The sequence below is a fragment of the Chanodichthys erythropterus genome, chromosome 3 (assembly GCF_024489055.1).
Source record: "Chanodichthys erythropterus isolate Z2021 chromosome 3, ASM2448905v1, whole genome shotgun sequence".
In the NCBI taxonomy this organism is placed as follows: domain Eukaryota; kingdom Metazoa; phylum Chordata; class Actinopteri; order Cypriniformes; family Xenocyprididae; genus Chanodichthys; species Chanodichthys erythropterus.
Genome location: NC_090223.1, coordinates 35,333,470 through 35,357,322, shown reverse-complemented (window position 1 = coordinate 35,357,322; position 23,853 = coordinate 35,333,470). Strand labels below are relative to the sequence as shown.

Genomic DNA, 23,853 nt, shown 5'->3' with positions numbered 1-23,853 from the left:
GCTGTGTCTCCCACTTCTTTCCTTTTACCTAGAGTTGTTCCGATTCCGAAACCATATCGGTGAGTAGCCTACTGGAGTCAGTATAAAAAAAATATCCCCCCTGGGTGATGCTACTCCTCAAACCACTAACAGAGCATATAAAGTACCATAAATATAAATCTTTTTTAAAACATCGCCAAGTAAAACGCTGCGTTTATATAGAGCTGTCTCTTTATGACCACAACAAACGGGACACTTTTCAGACGCGCGTTCCGACTTCGCCTCAGCGCCAGGCGCGTCAAACGAGCGCGGAAAAGGTGCAGGTGACGACGAGGGAGCTTCAGTTGAACAACAGTGAACTGCGGTCAGATGAGATGTTGTCAGACTATGTCGGTAAAACTCAGAAAAATTAACACGACTGTCCAATCAGCCGTTATACTGTGCTCGTGGCGCGCACTCAAGAATTGCTGCGCAAATGCGCCGGCGCGCGCTGCATAATTTCTTTATTATAGCTTAAATAAAGCGCAAAAGAAACTTCGAGTAATGACCGTCGTTGTTCTGTTGTAAGTTAAGTCATGAAATTACCAAACATGCGATTAAAGCTGCCTCAAAACTGTGCATGCATGTATGTGGACATGGTTTTAAAGCTATTGTTATCCAATTTGTTGGCCTTAAAACGTATTAAAATGCACATATGTACACCAGAGAAATCTAAATTTTCTCGGGGGAGCATGCCCCCGAACCCCCCTAGCATACTAGGCTACATTTTCTGACCTCGGTAATTAAAACCCCGCGTGCGGCCCGGGTTATTCTATCTAATGAAATCTGAGGTAAACGTGCATTTCTCCAATTGTGCGCACTTTTGGACTAAAAGTTTGTGTGTATGCACTGTCATCAAAAATAAATGCGACCAAACACGATTGAATTTGTGTCTCGTTATTCAATTAATAACTAGGCTTTAAAAAAAAAGAAAAAAAAAATCTGGATTTTGGAGTTAGTTGATTCAATGTTAAAATGATAAAGTTATTTCTCAATAGACATATTTTTGGTTTTTGTGTGAAAAGAGGGTGGGTGGTGGCAGTGGGGCTCATTGGGTGCTCAGCACCCCTAAAGCTCTGACCCTAGAATCGCCCCTGGCTTGAATTATGTTTTTTTTGTTTTTTTTGTGTTTTTTTTTTTGTTTTGTAAAGAGGGAAAAGAAAGCATTGTCCATTTAGTTTATGATTGTATTTATACAAAATTATTTTGATGTGATTTTTTTTGTTTGTTAAAAAAAAGATTACAAACTTTGACATGCAACTCAGAGCAAAAATTTTATTTTTTATATGATAAAGATGTTGAATTTAAAATATGGCACTTATTATATATGGAAAATTACATACTTTTACTTATTTTAAAATAGAAGTAGGTCACTACCTTCATACTGTAACAGCAAAGAGAACAAAGCAAAAAGAGACTGTAAACTACTGTAAAGCCTTAAATCTTCTATTAATACGTATAATCGTATTATTAAATTCTACATGTTTTCTCTTCCATTAATATCCTTATGTTTATCTCAGTATCTGATTTGATCATTTTACATCATGGTTGCCGTTGATTAGGCTATATATTTAAAATGTGTGTATGCATGTGTGTGTGTGTGTGTGTGTGTGTGTGTGTGTGTGTGTGTGTGTGTGTGTGTGTGTGTGTGTGTGTGTGTGTGTGTGTGTGTGTGAGCTTATTTAAAAAGGCTACATTGTTTAAATATTGTTTACATTATTGTTAAAGTATTGTTTAAAAAAAACAAGTCAAGAACAGACTTTCTTATGAGTAAATAAATGAATAAATAGATGAAAATGAAGTTGCAGAAAAGTTTGTTTTGTTCACACCAACTCACTTTTTATCATAGCAGGACCCGGGAACAGACTTTTGTCCTCTGTAGTGGACATTATATTTCAGTGAATTTCTCTGAGACCTTACATGTCACAGTTTTAAGTCCTGTAAAGAGCACATTCAGGGTTTTTCAGAGGTTTCACCATGACCACTCACTCTAATTGGTCTTTAAAAATGGCTGACATTAATTTAGTGATCATATGTAACATCCTTATGGAAATATGATCATATTTTGTAATTATCATTTAAATTGGATTATTTTTTAAACTGTTTGTTATAAATCAGCATCTCAGGAAAATGTTATGGGGTTTCTAATCAAAATATGACTTTCTGTTACGAAACAGGACATTGATTTCATACATGTCCACTGTGGACACCAGGACTAAAATCATGTTTATCAGGCATTTTATGAGACACAACAAGTGAATAGCAAAATAAACATATCAATATTCCTATTAATTATTAGATATTATTATGAAAATGTTGCCAATTATTACTCCCATTATTGCACTTCTTTTTTCATTACAAGTTGCTCCAAGAACACATTAATATGCAAATTACATACAGCATGTAGATACATTGGGAAAACCCATGTATGGCTATTTTACCCACATATTGCATAAAGTAAAATGGCATATCGATTCATTCCATTATATCTTTCATAACATAGTTGAGAATCATCTTTAAACAAAGTTTGGTTAAAAAAAGCCTAAAAATTAATTGGTAATTCAAAAAATCCATTGTTTTTGCCTACATGTCATTTATTGTCATTTTATTTTCTAAACAACTTAGTCCTGCTGTTCACTACAGAGGACATATGAATAAATTATAATTTTTCAAAAATGTTATTTTTCCACTTTTTTCTTATGCTCTAAACATGTAATGATGTGAAACAAAATATTAAATTCAAAACCTTTTTTTTTTTTTTTTTTGGGTCCCTGGAGTATAGCCTGTCAAACTGACTGCAATAACATCCAATGTACGGTAGATGGCGGTAATGCGCCTCTCAGTGAACAACAGCATCCGGAAATACAGACAGACAGCCGATTTCTGCTGTTTCCCTAGTATGCGGCGTTAAACTGCTGGAGTTGAATGGAAGAGTGACATATTCTGGCAGAAAAAAATGCCCGTTTGTTCAGCTTATAAGTGCAAGAAACGCTCCGATGGATTATATAAAGAGGCATACAAAAGGGGCGAGTTTTCTTTCCACACGTAAGTTTTATGTGTTGCAAGTTCAACCTCAACTGCAAAGTCCCCTACAAAATATACACATATAACAACTGTTTTAATATTGTGTAGCTGCTAATCAGACATGCCACAGTTGTGAAAAACATATAAAGTAATGTAATGGTAACCATCTGCGGGACTGTTGTGTGTGTGTTGCATTTTTGAGGAGCTGATTTTAATTGATTCCATTGAGTCGAATCTTTTGAATCCATTCACCAAATAGATTCATTTACTGATTCTTTTTGTAGGTTTGGTTGCTTAGCGACAAATGTCTGGGTCGTTGACGACTTAAAAATACGTTTTTTGTTTGTTTGTTTTTAGATGCAAATTTAATAGGAGAGTTATAATTTTTGTAGTCTAAATAATATGTAACATCCTTATAATACATTTTTAGACATTCATATTCAGACTTAAGTAAACGAGAACGATAAAGATTATTTTCGTTTGAAACAAACACCGATGCTTCTTTGAAGCACCACTGGTTTAACGTTATACTGATCAGATGAAAAATAAGAGAGTCGAGGAGATGTAGAGTAGAGCAGAACAGAACAGACAATGTTCAGTAAAAAGGGGCTCCATCGAAACCGGTAGGTGGCAGTACTCGGTGTTCAATCTGTCCTAAAATCCCACTCGAAGAAGAGTTTTCTGAAACAGCAAATACACTCGCTGATGTCTGTAATGTAAAAATAGCATAGAAGTTGAATACATTTTGTCTGTAAGAAAAAAAAATGCCAGTGTGTTCAGCGTACAAGTGTAAGAAGCGTTCAGATAGAGAGTATAAAGAGGCATACAACAGGGGCGAGTTTTCTTTTCACAAGTAAGTTGTATATATCTCATATGAGTAAAGTTTCAAACAACCTTACAGAAAAACCCGTGTCTCATATTTAAATATGCACGCATTATTGTCCAACATTTGTGAAGTTTTACATTTGCACGCCTATGTCTTCTGTGTGTGTGTGTGTGTGTGTGTGTGTATGTGTGTGTGTGTGTGTGTGTGTGTGTGTGTGTGTGTGTGTTTGTTTGTTCATTCATGTGTAATACATGCAGATTCCCATTAGCTGATGGCTTGAGGGTGAGAGAGTGGCTCCGTCGGATGAGATGGCAGAACTGGTGGCCGACTGGAAACTCAGTCCTGTGCTCGGATCATTTTGAGAAGGACTGCTTTGAACAAGTGGGCAGCCACAAACGACTGAGAAAAAATGCTGTCCCGACTATCTTTAATTTCCCTAAACATCTTCAGTGGAAGGCAAGTCAAAAACAATTTTCTCTGCATGTCTTTAAATTGCATATGCGTGTATTTCTTGTGTTTGCTGCCTCATACTGCAGACTTTCCTTTCATAAACGCTTTAATTTTAGTGTCTTGTTTACTTTTTTTATGTCTACACCCAGGTGCCTGCTGTCAAGAGACGATCTCTGGTATGTATTGGAAGTTAGAGGAATCACTCTGCATCTCAAGTAAAAATCCTCGTTGATACATTTCTAGAAACAGTAGTTCTTTAGGCGTTTCTAAATAAATCAAAGTTATTGGTTTTCTTTTTCAGCCTCTGTCATGCTTGTAATTTTGCACATATTTGTGCTTATGCAGTTCAGGTATTCATAAACTTCAGTGTTTGATTATATACTTTTCTTATGACACAGTCTTTTTCATGCTCTATTGAGGGGTTTCCCAAACTGGGGTTTGTGAGTTGATTAAAAGCTAATAATTAATGAAAACATAAAAATGTAAAATAACAATAAATAATTTTAAACAATCCAAATAAAACACTTACAGTTAAAATGAAACACTCACACATGTAAGGTGACCATTAATCAAAATCCAATATGTTGTTAAATTATTGAACCTAATCTTCAGGAGTATTTAAAGATAATTTTTAGGTCAGAGGGGTTTGGCTAACAGAAAGGTTTGGGACTCTCTGCTCTATTGGGACACCACTTGATGTTTACACTTGTGGTGTAAAATCTGGCTCCTCAAATCGAAACCAGTTGAGAATTACTGTTTTAAAGCTCTTTTAGGCATTCTTTTTATCTTTTATTAAAACCATTTTATTTAAAATGTATTTTATGCTTTTTAAATCCAGAATCGTAAGCCAGTTGAAGTGCCTATCAAACCAAAACCAACCCCAGTGTCAGCGCCAGTAACACCACGGTAGTGTATTTATTATGTATATATTGTCAAATAAATAATTCTCTCTAATTGTTGTACTACTTAACATCTCTCGGTCATGGTTTGGTAGGCCTCAGGGAAAGTTTGTTCGTGTGTCTGTGGATTCTGATGGCTCCAGCCGTGGCCCCTTTCATGCTGGCAGCTTCCACGATGACTACTGCAAACCACAGGTTCATAATTGTTGATTTATTTTGTTTAAGGCTGCCGATTGTTGAACATTTTATACAGTTGTATATTATATACCACACAATGTGTTTTCACAGAGCTTTCACTGGATGAAGCTGTCGGAGGGTGACGATGATGATGATGATGAGGAGGAGGAGGAGGACGATGAGGAGGACGATGACACTAGTGTATGTGTAGACTTTTACAGTCCTTCAGGTTGTAAAAGTAAAATCTTAAGACTGACTGATCTGGAAATCTCCTGAATGGTGATTTAGCATTTTTTATTATTTATATACAGGATCCTGGAAATGATGTCGCCTATGACGATGCGCCTCTTGATACACCTGAAAATCCAAACACACAGTTTATCAGGGTATGCCTTTTACAGATTTGTATACAAGTCCTCTGTTACAGTGGTATTTATTTATGTGTGAAGACTTGAAATTGTTGCCATAATAGTTATGAAAGCTGCTTTTCTGTGAAGGCCGTGACACTAAGCCGATGGTCGCATGTTGGGCTGACGGTGAGCGTCTGTAGGGCTGGTTTTTGCAGTGTGTCCCACACGTCGGTGGCAATGCGCCTGATTCAGCATGTTGAATCTGCATCGAGGCCATCTGTGAGAGAGATCACTCTGATTGCTGTTCAGTTTAGTGAAAGAGGATGAGATTAAAAATGAAAGCGAGTCAAGACAGCACAGACAGAAGGGTGCTCTAATTTTACATCATCTTACCTGAGCATTCGAATACATAAATATTTTCATAATAACATAAGCCGCCTGGAATGAAGAAAGTCAAGTCACCTTTATTTATATAGCTCTTTATACAATATTACAGATTGTTTCAAAGCAGATTTACAGTGATAACAGGAGAATGATTCAATGATGCAAACCGTTCATTTCGGCTGTAAAGCAGCTCTAAAAGAAAACAGTTTCTTATTGCTCGGCTGAAGTCAGTTCAGTGTTGCCTCAGTTCTGTTGAAAAGATCATCAATTATTAAATTAATTAATTTAATCTATAAATCAGCTCTGCAGAAAACAGTGACGTCATCGTCCAGCTCAGTTCAGTTCTCATCCAATCGTGTCAATGCAGTTGAATCAATAAAATAGTTGAATATTAAGTGTCCCCAGCTAAGCAAGACAGAGGCAACAATGGCAAGGAAATCCATCAGGTGGAAGAATGGGAAAAATAAAAAAAAACTTTGGAAGAAACCAGGCTCAGTTGGGAGGCCAACAAACGAACACGGTGTGATCATAAAGTAATCCGCAAGAAATCGGCATGATTGATATTCAAAATGGTAAGCAAACGCTGCTTTGTTTACGGTTTGCATATCTGCAGTCCTAGTTTCGGTTTAACTTTTTGAATGACGAATAAAGACTATTGATACCTGCTGATATAGGATATATGATTTTTGTCCCAGATGAAGCTGATGTGTGGTGACAACACAGACGTTTTTTTGTCACCGTGGACTTGGTGCATCACGGCCTTAAGTCATTTGAAATGTGGCTTAAAATAGTTTTTACCTTCAGCCTCTGGTCTTCTATTACCTTAATGTCTTCTCTTTTCAGGTGACAGAGAGATGGCAGTGGCTGAGTATAGATGTAACAGGGCCATTTCAAGAAAGCAAAGGCCCCTATAGCCACATTGTGGTCATCTGTGACTATTACACAAAGTGGATTGAAATCTTTCCATCGGAAAAACCTAATTCTGACTCCATTGCCCTGCTTATGTGTGATGCCATTTCCCGATATGGTTTTCCTCTGGGATTTCTCACACCTTGGGGGGCAAGAGGGATTCAGGTCAGAACGGTAAGTCTTACATTATGATTGGCTATTCATTTATAATAGAGTGCCCCAGTGATGACGCGTTTTTATAGGCCAACCTGGAAGTTAGCGGCGCACGGGTTCCCTCGGTTGAAAGCCTATGCATTTTTCCCACAGACTTTTGGAAAATCGCAGAAAATAAGCTCTGTGTTTAACAAAGGGTTATGACACCTACACGTTTTGTCTATCAAGATATTCTTTACAAGTGAACACAGCATTTATAGATTTTGAAGCCTAAATAAAGTTGTCAGATATAAAAGGCTAACAGTAGGCTATAAACGGACTACAGCACACCATGGTCGCGGATCACCGTCGTCACCACCAAGCTTCCTCAAACTTTATTTAGAAAACAACTTTATTTACAAATATATTCGCTGATTATGATCTGTGCTGTTATGAATACTTATCCACTTTTTCATGAGAAATGCTGTCCAAATGTCCCGTTTTTAATGATGACGTCTAAAGTCCCCGCCAAAGGAAGTAGTTCCTTTTAGCAATTTGTTAGCAACCGCTGATATTAAGACACAGTAAAAGTTAAAAAAATCACAAGTGGGTTATAACTGGTGTGTTTTATGTCATAGATCAAAACGTGAAAGTATTTAGAGGCTTTGTTAACCACAGACCTTATTTCAGGCGATTTAGCAAAAACCCATTCAAAAAACCCATAGACTTTACGGCGTTGGAACCGGAAGTCCTAAAATGCTAACTCGCTTCCGGGTTTTGCCTACAAAAATGCGTCATCCCTGGAGCACTCTATTGTGAAGTGTTTTTATTTATTGACATGCTAGTTTCTAAAATGTCTCAGTGCAGTATAGTTTGTGATATTCTCCCATTTTGCTTATTTTTGTCAAGGTTAACAGAGCACTCAATAATATTCTGATGATAAAGGATATTTCCCTTGTCTCTCGGCATCACCAGGCTTCACAGCTTGAGCCTCACACACAGTACCATATTGTCAAGTGAGTTTGAAATCGTTTGGACTGCAATCATTATGTTCCAGAGCCTGTAGTTATTTTGAAATATTTGTGGTACTGTTTCTCTGCAGTATGGTAGAGAATCTGGTCAAGAAGCATCCAGACAGTTGGCATGTTCAGTTGCCTGTCAGCGTGCTGCGCTTCAACTGCAGTGTGCACCCAGAAACCAAACACAGACCTCTGTCCCTTCATCGCAGTGCGGGAACTAGACCTTATACATCACCCAGAGATCAGCCAGTATGTATTGAGTTTACTCAAATGTTACTGTGACATTGCAACAGCTTTGTTCACACTGGCAGCCCAAATCCAACTGATTATTGGTTATGATAATATCCAGAATCAAGAGCAGAATTGTTGTCATTTTGTCTAGACATGGACAAATGCGGTGGTTAGTGAAGTTTAGTTTTGTGATTCTACACATGTATGCACAACATAATTTATATACACCGCTCAAAACTTTGGAGTTGGAAAGATTTTTTAAAAATGTTTTTGAAAGAAGTCTCTTATGGTCAAATAAAAATGTAATTTATTCCTGTGATGCAAAGCTGAATTTTCAGCATCGTTACTCCAGTCTTCAGTGTCACATGATCCTTCAGAAATCATTCTATGATATGATGATTTGCTGCTCAAGAAACATTTTTTATTAAGCAGCACAATAGTTTTCAACATTAATAATACTATTTTTGTAGACACTTTTTAATGTGTTTTTTTTTTCCATTAAGTTCAAAAGAACACCAATTATTTGAAGTAGAATCTTTTCTAACATTATAAATGTCTCTACTGGCACATTTGATTAATTTAATGCATCCTTGCTGTATAAAAGTATTAATTTCTTTCTAAAATCCTACTGACCTCAAACTTTCAAATGGTACTGTATGCATAAAGTATATAATTAATTTTTAATTTTGTATTGTTTTTCAATCAAGCTCAGTGAGGATGACCTTGCAAAGTACACCTTCAGAATACAGAAACCAAACCCTTTAAAAGAAATCGAGGCACTAAAACATATATTCCGTGAGTATGATGACCTTTCATCATCAGTTTACCATTCCTTCACATCTGTGCTCATTATCATTTAACTTTTGTTAACACAGGACAATCAGCGGACTGCATTGTCGTTTCATAAGACAAAAAATTAGTAAGTGTACTTTGTTTTCTGATTTTATATCTTGTCGTTACATTTTATAACTCAGAAAATGCACTACTACGGCATATTCAGCAGTTTTACTTTGTTTCCTGTGTTGCTAGTGTGCCTGAATATTGTAACAGGTGTGTGACTTCAGACTGAAGGTCCGGTGAGGAAGAAGTGAAGAACACATGGATGAAGGGATGGAAAATAATGACCTGTTAAAGTCCATTCAGACCCAGACTGAGACATTATTTATTTATTTGTGATTTTTTCATATTGAAATGTTATGCAGCATTGTGAATAAATACCATTAAAGGTATTTAAGTGAATAGTATTAACTGTAAAATAGACTGCTGGGAAAAGACGGCTTTATTTGGTCATTTGTAGTGTTAGTAAATCAACCAAATGTTAATGCCATTACAAACTGATGATACCACAAATATTCCTGTGAGTTGCAGGCAATCCTAAAGGATATTGTGGGGGCCTGAAAGGACGTGCATGACACATCTTTTTTTTTTTTTTTTTTTAAATAAACCTTTTTATCCTGTTGACTCGAAGTTTATTCCAACAAAGTCTTATTCCGAATAAACTGTTTATACTTCTTTTGATGTCTGTCTTTGTGTATTTCATGTCCGTTTGGATTTCCAAGCCAAATACTTTCTAGAATGTACACTAAATAGCTGAAAGTATGTTGATGTCCTATACTAAAAAACAAATTTGGTAATTCCAGTAAAAACAATGTCACTGCTACATTATATACATTATATGCTACATTTCATTCTCAAGCACAAATACTACTAGATGCATTAATATTTGTTCTTCTCACTGGAATAGCCAAAAACTGTACACCAAAATAGTTGGAAATAAAATGGTTTGTGCCTAAGCAACAAGTGTTAGTTTAAAAAAAAAAAAAAAAAAAAGTAATAAATAATGTGAGACCACTAGGGCGCGACCGTCTCCCGCACAGAAAAGAGTTCACGCTGCTCGCGCAAAGACATCTGGGATCGTGGAGGACTGGCTCGAGCGCTTTGATTTCCGCAGTGCAGCGTGGGATACTGGAAGAAGTCAGCGAAACAGTCGTAGAGAAATGGTGAGTGAGCCAGCAAATGAAACCTAGATCAAATGTATTTATTCGTTTTGTGGTCTGAAAACGTAATTGTGAATGTTTTTAGCCAAACTAGCTGCTGGATGAAGTGGCTAGCTTGTGTAAGCGTAGCCTTTTCACAGACCTCTTTGTTTCGCAATATTTTTAGCAGCCCGGCTAACATTCCCAGCTAAATCCGCCCAATTTGTCGTGTAACTTGTTTGTTTGAAACCGAATCGCGCTCGACGGCGGACACGCTCAACCAATATGAAGAGTCGATGGACAATCGGGTTTGTGTTGTTTATTTGTGCGAGAGCTGCGCAGTCCCTGTAGCCGAAGCGGGGCTGTTAATCGCGGTGTTGATTTCATGACAGCTCCGTAATGTAGGAACGGGCTGGTCCTGTCATTGATCACCCCGGGCTGTGCCTTTCAGATGGCCATCTAGTGATTTAATCATACTAAAGTAGAAGAACAGCAAGAGGACTTCCGAGCGCAGATCGGTTTCTAGCCTGCCGTCGTTATCAGCTCCAGTTTGCACGTCCATTTTTAAAAGATAACTTGCGCTAGATAACCTGGCGTCAGCTGAATACACTTTGTTTCGCCGCTTTACCGTTAGTGTAACCGAGAATTCAGCTCTCCGTAACGCTGTTTGCAGTAAACAAACCGCACAGCAGCAGCGCGCTACATTTCCTATGCGTTTCCAGTAGCTAAGGGAACAACAACAACTTGACACAACTGCAGCTGTCGGCGTTTTATTTGTTGAGAGCTTTGCAGTTGTGTAGTTGATGTTTCAGCTGTTCGCCATCTGCTTTTCTTTTCATTATTTAATTTGAAAGCCAGTGGTTGTTTCAGCTGTACATTGCAAACAAACACATCTTTAGGATATTAAAGTTAGTTGTTTTGTTATTAGTATTTACCCGTGTTCAGGGTGGAGAATTGATATTTGTTTTGTGGAGGACACAATGTTCTGAAAGGTTTGAGGACTGTGGACGGTTCAGCTCAGTATAGATCACATCTCCAGTTGAAAATGAGATGGGAATGAATGTTGCGTGCCTCTGACTCCTTGTTTTCTCTTCAGGATGTCTTTTTGATGATCAGACGTCACAAGACAACCATCTTCACAGATGCTAAGGAGTCTACCACGGTCTACGAGCTGAAGCGGATTGTGGAGGGCATCCTAAAGCGAGCACCAGAGGATCAGAGGCTTTATAAGGTCAGCAAAGAAAGTTTTTATGATTATTATTTTCGTCGATGTGTTAGTCAATAATGTTACAGCTCACTTAGTATAGCCTGAAGGTTGTATTTAGTTGGCTCATTTCTGTTATGAAGAAATAAAAGTATGGCAAGTTATGTAATTTAGTTTTAAATTTTTAGTAAGGTTGGTCAGTTTTTTTTTTTTTATTAGTATTAAATTAGTATTTAAATTAGCTTTTATTCAGCAAGGATACATTGAATTGATCAAAAGGGACAGTAGAGACATTTAATGTTACAAAAGATTTACATTTCAAATACATTCTGTTCTTTTGATCTTTCTTTTCATCAGATAATCATGAAAAATGTACCATGTTTTCCACAAAAATATTAAGCAGCACAATTGTTTTCAATATTAATAATAATAATAATGATAATAAATGTTTCTTGAGCAGCAGATCATCATATCAGAATGATTTCTGAAGGATCATGTGACACTGAAGACTGGAGAAATGATGCTAAAAAATTCAGCTTTAGTCACAGGAATAAATTGCATTTTAATATATTTATTAAAATGGAGAAAACGGTTATTTTAAGTTGTAACATTTCACATTGCTGTTTTCGATCAAGTAACATTTTTGTTCCAAAAACATTGATATACTTAATTTTGACTGGTAGTGTAACCAACTAATGCCACAAACTATCACAGAATTAATAAAATCCATCGCTAATGATGGCTAAAACTGAAATTAAAACTAAGGGTTTTATTAATGTAATTGGCTTCTTTTTTAAAGATTAACAGAATGAAAAGTGAAAAACTCAAAGGTACACTGTGAAACTTATGGCGCTGTAGTGGTTAATGAACAGAGAGAAGTAACTCTCAATGTTCTTTTGCAAGATGCATGCAGTTTTGTTTATGTATTTGTCGAGTCACGCGGGTACTGGGTTAATCCACAGTGGTTGTCGTCCTGCCGGGTCTAAAATAGTACAAATATAAACACCTATTATAGGCATACCATAGTGATTAAGGACATAGGCGCCGATCCCCAGTGAAATGGCTGAGCACCCACTGAAGAACACGAGATATTCTCCATTCATTTTATCCAATCCAAAAATCGATCGAGATTGGGTTTCTCTGATTGGTGGATCTCATATTGCGTCCCGGCGGGTCATAATACACACAACTCTAATGCTATATTTAGCACTACAACATAAAAATCTGACACAAAATCTTGTGCTTTCTGTTATTTTGCACGGTGATAAATTGTATTTTACTTAACTCCAAAATCATCAGGTATATCAGTGAGAGAGCGACTCCTGACAACTCTCATGGAAAGAATGTGTTTTTGTTTGGTTGGTTATGTATTTGCAGTCCTTGTTAATCTTTGCGATGTACTAATAACTTTTGTGTAATTAATTAATCAAGCACACCATCACAGGGAGAAAATGACATTATTCTTGAAAACTAACATGAAGTGTAATTAATTGAGTAATGAGCATGGTAAAATGTTTAAAAGGATTTCAAATGAAAATTAGCCCAGGCTTTACTCACCCTTAAGCCATCCTAGGTGTATATGACTTTATTTTTCTGATGAACACAATCAAAGATATTTTAATAAATATCCTGACGCATCCGAGCTTTATAATGGCAGTGAACAGTGTCTCCATCCACATCCATACATCATAAATGTGTACTCCACACGGCTCCGGGGGTTAGTAAGGGTTAGTTAAATGTAAATTCAGTCATTAATTAATTACTCATCTTGTCGTTCCACACCTGTAAGTCCTTTGTTCATCTTCAGAACACACATTAAGATATTTTTGATAAAATCTGATAGCTCAGTGAGGCCTCTATTGCCAACAATAACACTCCCTTTTTTCAATGCCCAGAAAGCTACTAAAGACATATTTAAATCAGTTCATGTGACTACAGTGGTTCAACCTTAATGTTATGAAGCGACAAGAATACTTTTTGTGCGCCAAAAAAACTAAACGACTTTATTCAACAATATCTAGTGATGGGTGATTTCAAAACACTGCTTCATGATGTTTCGAAACCTTATGAATCTTTTGTTTCGAATCAGTGGTTCGGAGCGTGAAAGCCACATGATTTTAGTAAAAAGAGGCTTAGTTACGTCATAAGTGTTTTGAAACTTCAATGGTTCATGTGACTTTGGCAGCTTGATACGCGCTCAACCACTGATTCGACAATAAAGATTCGTAAACAAAAGGGTCATTTGTTGCGTATATGTATGTGTCACCTTGTGTACCCCAGTTATCATTTGCTCATTGATAAATGGGTATATAAACATCTTTATTCTTGGTTGGTAATGTATTTGCATTGACAAGTTTCCAACAAAGAAAGCCGTAAGTGCGTTTGTCATCAGGGGAGTGGAGGTTAGGGGTTATGAAAGATGGTACTCGCTTATATAAATTTTGAACAAAAAAAATTGTTTTAAATTGATTAATCTGAACAGCATTTCCAAGAAAACATTGTTCAACATTGTCAAACATTATAGGACATTATAGAAAGGAAAAAAGAAGACCTATCTGGGAGCATGTGGGAAAAAAATAACATCTGTACATAAATACAGCAAATTAATAGTATTTCTATCATTAAAAATTGTGCGTTTAATACTTCATCCAGTGTATTTAAGACCGTAAAGGTGTTCTGCATATCAGGAATGACCCATTTATAATGACCTCACAAATCAGGTATAGACTAGAGTTGGAGACGGAGAGATTGTTTACTAAAGTGCACTTCATGTCCCCCAGGAGGACATGCTGCTAGAAGATAGTAAGACTCTCGGAGACTGTGGCTTCACAAACCAGACAGCCAGGCCTCAGGCTCCTGCCACAGTAGGACTGGCTTTTCGCATCAGTGGTGAGTTCCCATTTCCAACACTTGCCTGTGGTATTTTTTGGTGATCTGGATTACCTTACCGTGTCTGTTTTTTTTTTTCACAGATGATGCTTTTGAGCCTCTGAGAATAGAGGCCTTCTCCAGCCCTCCTGAGCTTCCTGATGTTATGAAGCCTCAAGACTCGGGCAGCACCGCCAACGAACAAGCCGTGCAGTGAAGGAGGAACACAACGATAAAGGGTTGGGAGGGGGGAGGGAGGGGGGTGAAGGCAGAGGTAAAGAGAGTCCAAAACAGCGGACAAGCAAAACGTGTGTGTTTTAAGATGGTGGTGTGTATCAAATTACATAAAGAAGGGGGAAGCATGAGTGAGAGTGATCTTGTGTGATATTGTAACTTTGCTGAGAATTTGAATCGCTCTCCCTGTTATGCCTCACGTCCCATCCAGCACTAGCAGCTTACTCTCACTGTATTGTCGCAAACCCTTCCAATGTTCAGTGTCTGCTCAGTGCTCATCTACAGATTAATCCACCAATCACAACACCCCTTTTGGCGCAGGCACATTTTGATTTGGTAACGTTTCCCTTCATTTCTGAACGAATTGCTCATTTGTTAGTCACCCGTCAAGAGGTGGTTGGATATCTGAGTATTTAAACCTGTGCTCCTTATTTAATTCACGCAAATGTTATGTTTGGAGAGTTAAACGTTTTGTGCTTTTTGTGTGTTATGATCTGATAGGGCTGGGGTGGGTTTGTGTAAGTGGCTGCAAGGTTTTACAAATGCCCACTTTACTGATCGCATTTACAGTACGCTGTTGTGTGTTAATGAATATTGATATTATAATTCTTATTTAGATCCTTCATAATTTTATTGGGGCGCAGAAGGCCATAGGCTAAACCGTTTTATGTTACCAACTTAGTGTAAATGCACATGGAACTTACTGAACATCAGAATGGGCATGGATGCCATCAGGTTATACCTGCAGAATAATTAATTCCCAGCACATGGTTATGGTGAATTCTGACATACAGTGGTTTCATTGTAAATACATCTTTCCACATGCATTGTTGCTTCTTGAAGTGTTTTTGAATTTCTTTACAATTTTTGTGTTGGAGTTAGTGTCCGCTTGTTTCCTTTTGAATATTTGTTTGGAAGTTTAGTATTGACATTTAATGCTCTGGTTTTGTATTTAAATCAAAGGGGAGTGTAAATGCTAGTCAGGTTTTTTTTGTGTGTGTGTGTGTGCGCGTGTGTGGCATTTTAAAATGGTGGAAAGAATCAAGTAAAAATTTAAAGATCATAAGAATGAAGCCTTTGGGCGCAGTTGCTTGAACAAGTGAATGTTTTAACTTTAACACAAAAGCTGACATTGTGTTCATCCCAAAAAACAGACGCTCCTAATGTTTTTGCGAACTCACCCGTATCCTTCTCAGTGATGGCAGTGTTCCTTCACAGTGCTTTTGCAAAAAAAAAAAGAAAAGAAAAAAGGTTAGAAACTGAAAAGAAAATCATGCTGCAGTATCTGTAACTGCATTTAAATGAATTAAAATCAGCCCTTTTCCACTCCTTGTTTAATGTTCAATGTCTGCTTATTAATAGTATTGCTATTGAGGGTTTTTTATTTTTATTTATAAAGATGCACATATTTTGCAATTTAACATAACCAATAATAGAACAAAAGGCAAGGGAAAGAAAATTAAAGAGAAATAAGATAAATGCATTCAAATGATTGGAGAATTGGCATTTATGTATGTGAAACTTAGCCAAAAGAAGTAATACAAATATAAAACTCTTTTTCAATTTCTTTATCTGTATAAATTAAACCAAACAAACATCTCTTTACCAAATAAAGACAACTGACATATATATACACGTTCAAAAACGTTCCCATTTTTGTGTAATAACGGGGTGAATTGGTTGAATCGGTTCACAAAACCTGAGCGATTCAGACGCGATCGATTCGTGTATCGTCTGCTTCGTAATGAACCATAGTGTTTGAAATGTACTTGTGTAGTCATTTTATCGAAAACAGCCCATGGTTTATATATTTGTAAAACGTGCATAAATTGTGTTTTATGAGCATGACAAGTTAAATCAAGAGCAAGTTAAAAGAGAGAAAAATAATACTAAAAGGGAAGTCACGTAGGACCAAACACTGAATTTGCGCATGCGCAGTAGATCCATCTATCTAGCAACAGAAGCTAATGGATAGAGAGGATCGTCTTTTTTAAAGGTCTGTTAATTTTAGTTTCAGGTGGTAAATTGTTTCAATCATAATTCTAAGTAGTTTAGGTTTAAAGACTTTAATTTCATTTCAGGCCGCATGAAAACCATTTCAAGCCGCTGTTAACTGCCTCCTACGTTGCGCTATCCACAACATGATTAACGTTAGTTCATTAATTCTGCACGGTGAAGTTATAGCGCTATTATAGTAACGTTACCTGCATATCTAACCGGTTTTACACTCATTGTTGCTTTAACTGGTAACGTTATATTTTCTCCGGTTGCTCTATTGAATATCTTGTAATAGCACCGTTTAGCAGCGTCTAACGAGTTTTTGGAGAGACAAACTTTTTTTGTTTTGGCTAGGCTAGCTTTGACCGAAATCATCCGTTTTCTTCCACATTAATCCGATTAAAAATTATATCTAGATGGAGGTTCGTAAAAAGAAAGTGGCGGCCGCAGGACGGGTGATAATGGACGTCATCCAGGCTGAATGGGAGCCGCTGTCCCACTGGGAGCTCGATCAGCGCCTGGACCGGGCAGTGGAGGAGATGCTGGAGGCTGACCTGGTGGCGCAGGTTCAGGAGCAGGAGCAGGAGCAGTCTGCCTCTGTGACCCTGCAAGAGTCTCAACAAGAGGATTCAACGCCTCCAAATAAGGCGCAAGCAGCGACTCCTCGGCTGTTAGAGTCCGGGACACCTGCTTGCGCCTTGCAGCGTTCACATGCTACTGAAGTCATGGAGGCAAATCCTACCGTACAGGTAGGTCAGGTGTCTCGTGCACTTAACATCATTACTGTCCCCGCTTTCACAAACAACAAGGCTTAAGCTAGTCCTAGACTAAAATGCATGTTTGAACTGAAAAAAAAAAACTTGCACTGACATATCTTAAATTATGTCAGTGCCATTGTTTTGTCTCAAGATGCACACCAGTAATGTTTTTTTCTAAGACACGTTTATAAAAGTTACTAAGGCCTAATCCTGGTTTAGGTTAAGCCCTGCCTGTAAAACCGGGCCTAAATGTGATGTTTAATTCCTATCAGTGGTTCTCAACCAGGGGGCCGTGCCTCAACAAACCTCTAAGTATGATTTAAAGAAGTATTAGAATAAGCCAAAATGACTAAAATCAAGATATTTCTTATTTGAACATGTCTCCTCTTTTTTTTATTGAAGAATTAGGATTCCTGTGATCTTGGAAAACCTGAATATATGAGGGAGCCTAATTTAAAAAAGACACGAAAAAGGAATGCAAAACCCCACAGGCATTTTTTGTCACAAATGTATATTTTTCTAGTTATTCCAAGCTTAAAAATATTTTATATATCATTAATCTTTATCCTGTAAATCACAAACAACTGGAAAATCACAAGGCCTGGATTTGGAACTTACGCTTTACATAATGTTGTCTTATTTTTTTGCAGTATGTGACAAATTTTCTGCAAAGCTCCAACACGAGCTACAGCAAGAACCGATTGTCTGGAAGAGCTCGACTGTCCCTGTCTCACACTGTCCTCCTGTCCCTCACCCTCCTGTCCAAACGCATCAGCTATCGCAGCGTGTCCTCGAGTTTCCATCTGGAGAAGGGGAATATCCACAGAATCTTCTTTTCTTTCTGTGATCAAGTGATTGCACAAAAGGATCGGCTCATTCAGTGGCCTATAGGTATGAGTTGATAAGAGTTGATAAGTTCACACATTATTTCAGGTTAGAATCTACAGCTGTTTTCAGAGAACAGGGTGAAATCAGTAAAAAAAATAGATAGAAAGTGATTTATAAATAATTTAGATACAGAAGGATACATTTTGTTTAGAATTTAAGGTTAGTTTACACAGTGGCTAACTGTGTAAAAATTACATCTAAAAAAATTTCACTAAAAATGTGAAGTGGCTTTTCACTTCCCATTTTTAGAAGGAGAATGAAAATACAGTCCAGAATGCATGAATTCTTCATAGTCATCATGCGCATATCATTAACTAAAACTAAAACATAAAAAAAAAATTCATTATTTAAAATAACTGAAATAGAATATATATATATATATATATATATATATATATATATATTCTTATTTTATTTTATATATCTTACTTTATTTCAGCTAGTTGCCAATGCAGTTGAAGTACTAAAACTAAGACATTTTTATTTATGATTTATACATTGATACATATAGGGCAAAAAAAAATTAAAAAAGGAAAAAAGGCATGAAAAAGGGTAATGATGAAAATAAAATGCATAAATACATGTTCATTTACACTTGACAGTAGTACACTGAAAAGCACAAAATATAGACAAAGTAGAAGTACTAAATTCTAAATATAAATCACCCAAATCCTTCTAGTTTTGCAAGATTTATCGTCTAGCCAGTATGTGAGAAAAGCAACAATATCAAAATTGCAGGATAGTGAATGATCAGCAGGAAGGACACCAAACAGGCCAGTAGTCTAAAACGAAAACCTAAAAACTACATAGACATATTTAAAAAGGCAAAAACAAAAATACAAAAAAAAACAACCCAAAATTTTACCAAAACAAAAACAGACTATGTAAAAAATAAAACTTAATTCAAAACATTAGCAAAAACTATAATAGTATATCAATGACACTAAAACAACACTGAAGTAGACATGCTTAATAACACTTTATTGTAGTTACTTGGCAGGTTTACTCATTGTACAGCTGTTCTCTGCTTCCCCCTGTAGGACAGGAGGCCCTACAACATCTGCTTCCTTTCTCCAGTTGGCTGGGTCGCAATCAAGGTCTGGAAAAGAGAGGTCTTCCTCGAGTGCTCGGGGTGCTGGGTGACACACGCATCCCCATCCGCCTTCCCGCTGGCAAACCGGACAGTGAGAGCGAGGCTCCGGAAGCCAAGAGACTTAAGAACGAACCACATCCAGATTCATGGCTGAACTTGGAATTGGTCTGCAATGACAAGGGCCGCTTCATTTACTGCCACATCAGCAAAGGCTCAGAAAAAGACAGAGGAAGTGCGTTAGCTGAAAGGCTTCGGCAACACCCAGAGATGGTGCCTCCAGGGACCTGCCTGATAGCCGGAGTTGGATACCCGCTCACAGAACAAATACTTACTCCGTTTTCAACAGGTCAAAACCCACAGGAAAACCTCTACAACAGATCATTGGGAACCCATTTAGGCCGATTCAACCAGGTTGTGGCGGACCTAAAAGAGCGATTCCAGAAATTGAGATATTTGGATATGGGGAATTATGATAGGGCAAAAGCTGTGGTTCTGACTGCTTGTATATTACACAATGTTTTTCTGGACATGGGGGACGTGACAAAGGGTCTGATAGAGAGAAGCATATTGGAAGTTGTGAAGGAGGTAAACGAAGATGCTGCTGGGGTCAAAATGAGGGAGACTGTAGTCAATCTTCTCTATAGTGCGTTGGAATCGGGAACACAATAAGATTTTGACATTGATTCGCATATTTACAGGGACAGTTCACCCAAAAATGAAAATGTTGTCATTTACTCACCCTTATTTCATTCCAAAGCTGACTTTAATTCATCTTCAGAACACAGATGAAGATATTTTTAATATTCTCTCATTTTCATTGAAAGTACATGTATCATATGTCAAACATAATTGTAAACATAATCCATATGAATCTAGCCATTTACTTCAAATCTTCTGAAGAGACACGATCAATTAGTGACAAACATAATTAAGTTAGGCTAACAAATTAAATTGATAAGCCTAAATTAAATGTTCAGATGTCTCTTCAGAATATTTGAATTAAATTACTCAATTCATATGGATTTCTTTTCGGGTGTCTTTACAAACTTTTTGATCAATCCAAGTTTTGGTTACCTGGACTTTCAATGGAGGGACGTGTGTTTTTAAGATGAACGAAAGTCTTACGAGTTTGGAATGACGTGAGGGCGAGTAAATGACAGAATTTTAATTTTTGGGTGAACTATCCCTTTAAAGCTCTGATATAGACCTAGTTTTACAAAAGCAGTGGGTGGAAAACCCTTTTAAACTTTTATACTGAAATTCTGTGTGTAAATAATAGATATTTGGGGGTTTGAGAAAAAGCCTTGCAGAAATGTTTTGATAAACACGTTGCATGATTTTTATTAAAACACAAAAATACAATGTACAACTTGTCTTGACATCATTGCGACAATTGAAACTGTAACTCAGTGATATTTTACCGTTAATGGAGGAAAGGAAAACCGGGCATACTATATAACAAGTTAATGTTCAATTCAAGTCATTCAATTCTCAGAAAAAGAAAAAAAAAGGCATATCAGGAATTTCGCTAAAAAAATAAAAAATAAATGTAATATGAAAAGACAAGGACAAAAACATGACTAATTCCTATTGCTGGGTAGAAGAGGTGTCCGACACGCACTCTTTGGGTATTTGCATGGCATTGTTCTGGGACAGACAAGTAATGGCACGTGCCAGATTATTGATGGCCTCAATCTTCCTCTCTTCCAGAGCTTTCTGCTGAGCCCACATGTTCAGTTTCCTCTCCTGCAGCTCCAGGTACAACTGCAGCAAATCCTGAGGAGGCCTGGCATTGGGTAACTGTGAAGCTGTAGCTGTGGGTGTGGGCAGAATCGGGGTAAATCGTTTACTGGCTATGGCCTTACCCAGCTTAGTGCCGTTAAGCTTTGCCTTGCGCTGAGCCTCAACCTCCTCGTAGCTCCTTCCCAGCACTTCATGCATCTCCTTGAAGAACTCCCAGTGAACACTATTGGTTCCCAGTCTTTTGGCTCGCTCCGCATTTTTGCGGTACGTCGCTAGCATGTTTCTCCACTTCAGGTCACATTCGAAGGCTTTGACTGAAACATCGGTGCCTTCGTCGGTTCGTAGCTTTGCAGTCACCCTTTCGGCCACAGTCTCCCACAGCTTCTTCTTTTTGCACACAGGCTGGTCAAACTCTGGGTCCATGTCCAAACGAACGTGGACCAGATGCCATGTAGCTTGTAGTGTCCACACAAACTCTGAATAAAAAGACACTACAGTTATTTCAGAACAAAAATCTAACCAAATATTTAGGATTGGAAGGAAATGTAATGATTAAAGTGTGAACCATTAAAAAATGAGGACACATCACAATCAGTTTTAATTTATCATTTCAATTTTCTGAATAAAAACAAAAACTTTATATGATAAATGTATTTAATTTAGGCTAATGAATTAAAGCTAATTAAAAACAAATATAAAAGCCTAAATAAATCTGTTCATCAAATGAAGTGATCATGTTTCTTCAGAAGATTTGGTTTAAACCACTCGATTCATATGAATTTCTTTTATGATCTCTCTATGAACATTTTGAAGCATTATAGTTTTGGGTGCATGGAGGGACAGGTTTCATAAAAAAAGTGCAAAATACAGTTAAAAAGTTTAAAAAAAAAAGTGCACAATACAATAAAAAAAAGTAAATATACACTACCAGTCAAAAGTTTGGAAACATTATTATTTTTTTTTTTTTTTTTTTTTTTTTTTACAAAGTCTCTTATGCTCATTAAGGCTGCATTTATTTCATAATAAATACTGAAAAAAATATAATATTGTGAAATATTATTACAATTTAAAATTATGGTTTTCTATTTTAATATACTTTAAAATGTAATTTATTCCTGTGATGTCAAAGCTGAATTTTCAGCATCATTACTCCAGTCTTCAGTGTCACATGATCCTTCAGAAATCACTCTAATATGATGATTTATTGCTCAGTTATTATCAGTGTTGGAAAAAACAGTTGTGTTGCTTAATATTTTTATAACATGTGATACTTTTTTCCAGGATCCATTGATGAATAAAAAGTTACAAAGAACAGCATTTATTCAAAATATAAATCTTTTCTAACAATATAAATCTTTACTATCACTTTTTATCAATTTAACACATCCGTGTTGAATAAAAGTATTAATTTCTTTCAAAAAAAAAAAAAAATTACTGACCCCAAACTTTTGAACAGTAGTGTATATTGTTATAAAAGATTTCTATTTGAAAATAAATGCTGATATTTTTTCACTTTTTGTTCATTAAAAGAATCCTGAAAAAGTACCAAAGGTTATAAAAATAATATTAAGCAGCACAACTGTTTCCAACAATGATAATAAATCAGTATATTAAAGTGATTTCTGAAGGATCATGTGACACTGAAGACTGGAGTAAGGATGCTGAAAATTCAGCTTTGACATCACAGGAATACATTATATTTTAAAGTATATTAAATTAGAAAACAAATTTTAAATTTTAATAATATTTAACAATATTATTGTTTTTACTGTATTTATTATGAAATAAATGCAGCCTTAATGAGCATAAGAGACTTCATTCAAAAACATTAAAAATAGTAATGTTTCCAAACTTTTGACTGGTAGTGTATATATTATTGCATTTTATTAAACATGTGCATGTTAAGTAAACTTAATGTGATTTTGTAATGTAATAAATTAAAATAGTACATACAAAATATTACAAAAAGAAGAAATGCAATTAAACCTGACAGTTTAAAATATACCATGATAAATGTAGTGTTTGGAAGGTCTGAAGCTATCCTAAGTAACTTCAAGCTGTGAGAAGGCCAGTCGTTACCATCGGGCTCATCGTGTCCTCCTCGCTGGCGATGCCCAGTGTGCACACATCTGCAGTGACTTACTTACATCTCACCTGTTTTTGACTTCTCGGCCTCCAAAGTCGTAACCGTAGTAGTTGATTCCTCCACCTCAATGGCATCTGTGACAATTGTCTCAATTACCTCCATGCTGCATTTATTTTTATTTATCTCGTCAAGAGTTTTTGCGATTAATCGTGGATTTTAACAACTCCAGCGATGAGTTTTTTCCGCGCGTCGACAACAGCGATGATAATAACAACGACCTCGTTTGCACCGGAGCGCGCTGAACAGGGTGTTGTTGTGTTTCTCCGGAAATGGACATTGCGTGTGACGGAGGATTTGTGGGAAATGCATGCCATTGTTTTTATAAGTCTTTCGCCCGTGAGGAAGAACGTCAAAACGCGCAGTCTGTTCTGCTCCTCGTGATAAAATGAACATCTGCATACATTAATTTATACACTTATTATTGTTCCGTTATCTCAGGAATTACAAAAAAGACATTATTTGAGCTGTCCTGAAACTACAACTCCCATATGCTATAAAGAGGTCGAATCTGCGAATGCCCCTCCCT

The 23,853-nt window shown here is 36.7% G+C and overlaps 4 protein-coding genes across 5 annotated transcripts; 3 read left to right on the top strand and 1 right to left on the bottom strand.

Moving 5' to 3' along the window:
- Positions 1-2,930: 2,930 nt before the first annotated feature.
- On the top strand, positions 2,931-9,837 carry zgc:153292 (uncharacterized protein LOC100003014 homolog). Of its 2 annotated transcripts, none has more exons than XM_067374454.1 (13): positions 2,931-3,063; positions 4,126-4,324; positions 4,468-4,494; positions 5,157-5,224; positions 5,313-5,412; positions 5,506-5,595; positions 5,706-5,780; positions 6,972-7,211; positions 8,079-8,185; positions 8,272-8,437; positions 9,127-9,214; positions 9,295-9,338; positions 9,449-9,837. In XM_067374454.1, exons 1-12 carry the CDS (start codon positions 2,975-2,977, stop codon positions 9,324-9,326), a joined length of 1,281 nt encoding a protein of 426 aa, XP_067230555.1. In that variant the 5' UTR covers positions 2,931-2,974; the 3' UTR covers positions 9,327-9,338; positions 9,449-9,837. The 2 variants fall into 2 exon arrangements, with proteins under 2 accessions (XP_067230555.1, XP_067230547.1); XM_067374446.1 differs by lacking the exon at positions 2,931-3,063 and adding an exon at positions 3,070-3,895.
- Positions 9,838-10,276: 439 nt separating this feature from the next.
- Positions 10,277-15,504, top strand: elob (elongin B). The gene is made up of 4 exons (XM_067381958.1): positions 10,277-10,419; positions 11,492-11,626; positions 14,380-14,488; positions 14,572-15,504. The coding sequence occupies exons 1-4, from the start codon at positions 10,417-10,419 to the stop codon at positions 14,682-14,684; spliced, it is 360 nt and encodes a 119-aa protein (XP_067238059.1). The 5' UTR covers positions 10,277-10,416; the 3' UTR covers positions 14,685-15,504.
- Positions 15,505-15,647: 143 nt separating this feature from the next.
- On the top strand, positions 15,648-20,994 carry LOC137017570 (uncharacterized). The gene is made up of 3 exons (XM_067381955.1): positions 15,648-17,448; positions 18,108-18,348; positions 19,386-20,994. The coding sequence occupies exons 1-3, from the start codon at positions 17,116-17,118 to the stop codon at positions 20,105-20,107; spliced, it is 1,296 nt and encodes a 431-aa protein (XP_067238056.1). The 5' UTR covers positions 15,648-17,115; the 3' UTR covers positions 20,108-20,994.
- Positions 20,995-21,016: 22 nt separating this feature from the next.
- si:dkey-66i24.7 (uncharacterized) lies at positions 21,017-23,801 on the bottom strand. Its single transcript, XM_067381957.1, has 2 exons — positions 23,336-23,801; positions 21,017-21,657 (listed from the first exon to the last, which is right to left on the bottom strand). The coding sequence occupies exons 1-2, from the start codon at positions 23,427-23,429 to the stop codon at positions 21,026-21,028; spliced, it is 726 nt and encodes a 241-aa protein (XP_067238058.1). The 5' UTR covers positions 23,430-23,801; the 3' UTR covers positions 21,017-21,025.
- Positions 23,802-23,853: the final 52 nt, after the last annotated feature.

Excerpts from the sequence above, each read along its gene's own strand:
- zgc:153292 (XM_067374454.1), top strand. The coding sequence starts at position 2,975 with ATGCCCGTTTGTTCAGCTTATAAGTGCAAGAAACGCTCCGATGGATTA. Across the intron at positions 4,495-5,156 it reads CTGTCAAGAGACGATCTCTG|AATCGTAAGCCAGTTGAAGT; the intron begins GTATGTATTGGA and ends TTTTAAATCCAG. Across the intron at positions 5,596-5,705 it reads AGGAGGACGATGACACTAGT|GATCCTGGAAATGATGTCGC; the intron begins GTATGTGTAGAC and ends ATTTATATACAG.
- elob (XM_067381958.1), top strand. Across the intron at positions 11,627-14,379 it reads AGGATCAGAGGCTTTATAAG|GAGGACATGCTGCTAGAAGA; the intron begins GTCAGCAAAGAA and ends CATGTCCCCCAG. Across the intron at positions 14,489-14,571 it reads ACTGGCTTTTCGCATCAGTG|ATGATGCTTTTGAGCCTCTG; the intron begins GTGAGTTCCCAT and ends TTTTTTTCACAG.
- LOC137017570 (XM_067381955.1), top strand. The coding sequence starts at position 17,116 with ATGGAGGTTCGTAAAAAGAAAGTGGCGGCCGCAGGACGGGTGATAATG. Across the intron at positions 17,449-18,107 it reads AGGCAAATCCTACCGTACAG|TATGTGACAAATTTTCTGCA; the intron begins GTAGGTCAGGTG and ends ATTTTTTTGCAG. Across the intron at positions 18,349-19,385 it reads GCTCATTCAGTGGCCTATAG|GACAGGAGGCCCTACAACAT; the intron begins GTATGAGTTGAT and ends TTCCCCCTGTAG.
- si:dkey-66i24.7 (XM_067381957.1), bottom strand. The coding sequence starts at position 23,429 with ATGGAGGTAATTGAGACAATTGTCACAGATGCCATTGAGGTGGAGGAA. Across the intron at positions 21,658-23,335 it reads GGCCGAGAAGTCAAAAACAG|AGTTTGTGTGGACACTACAA; the intron begins GTGAGATGTAAG and ends CTTTTTATTCAG.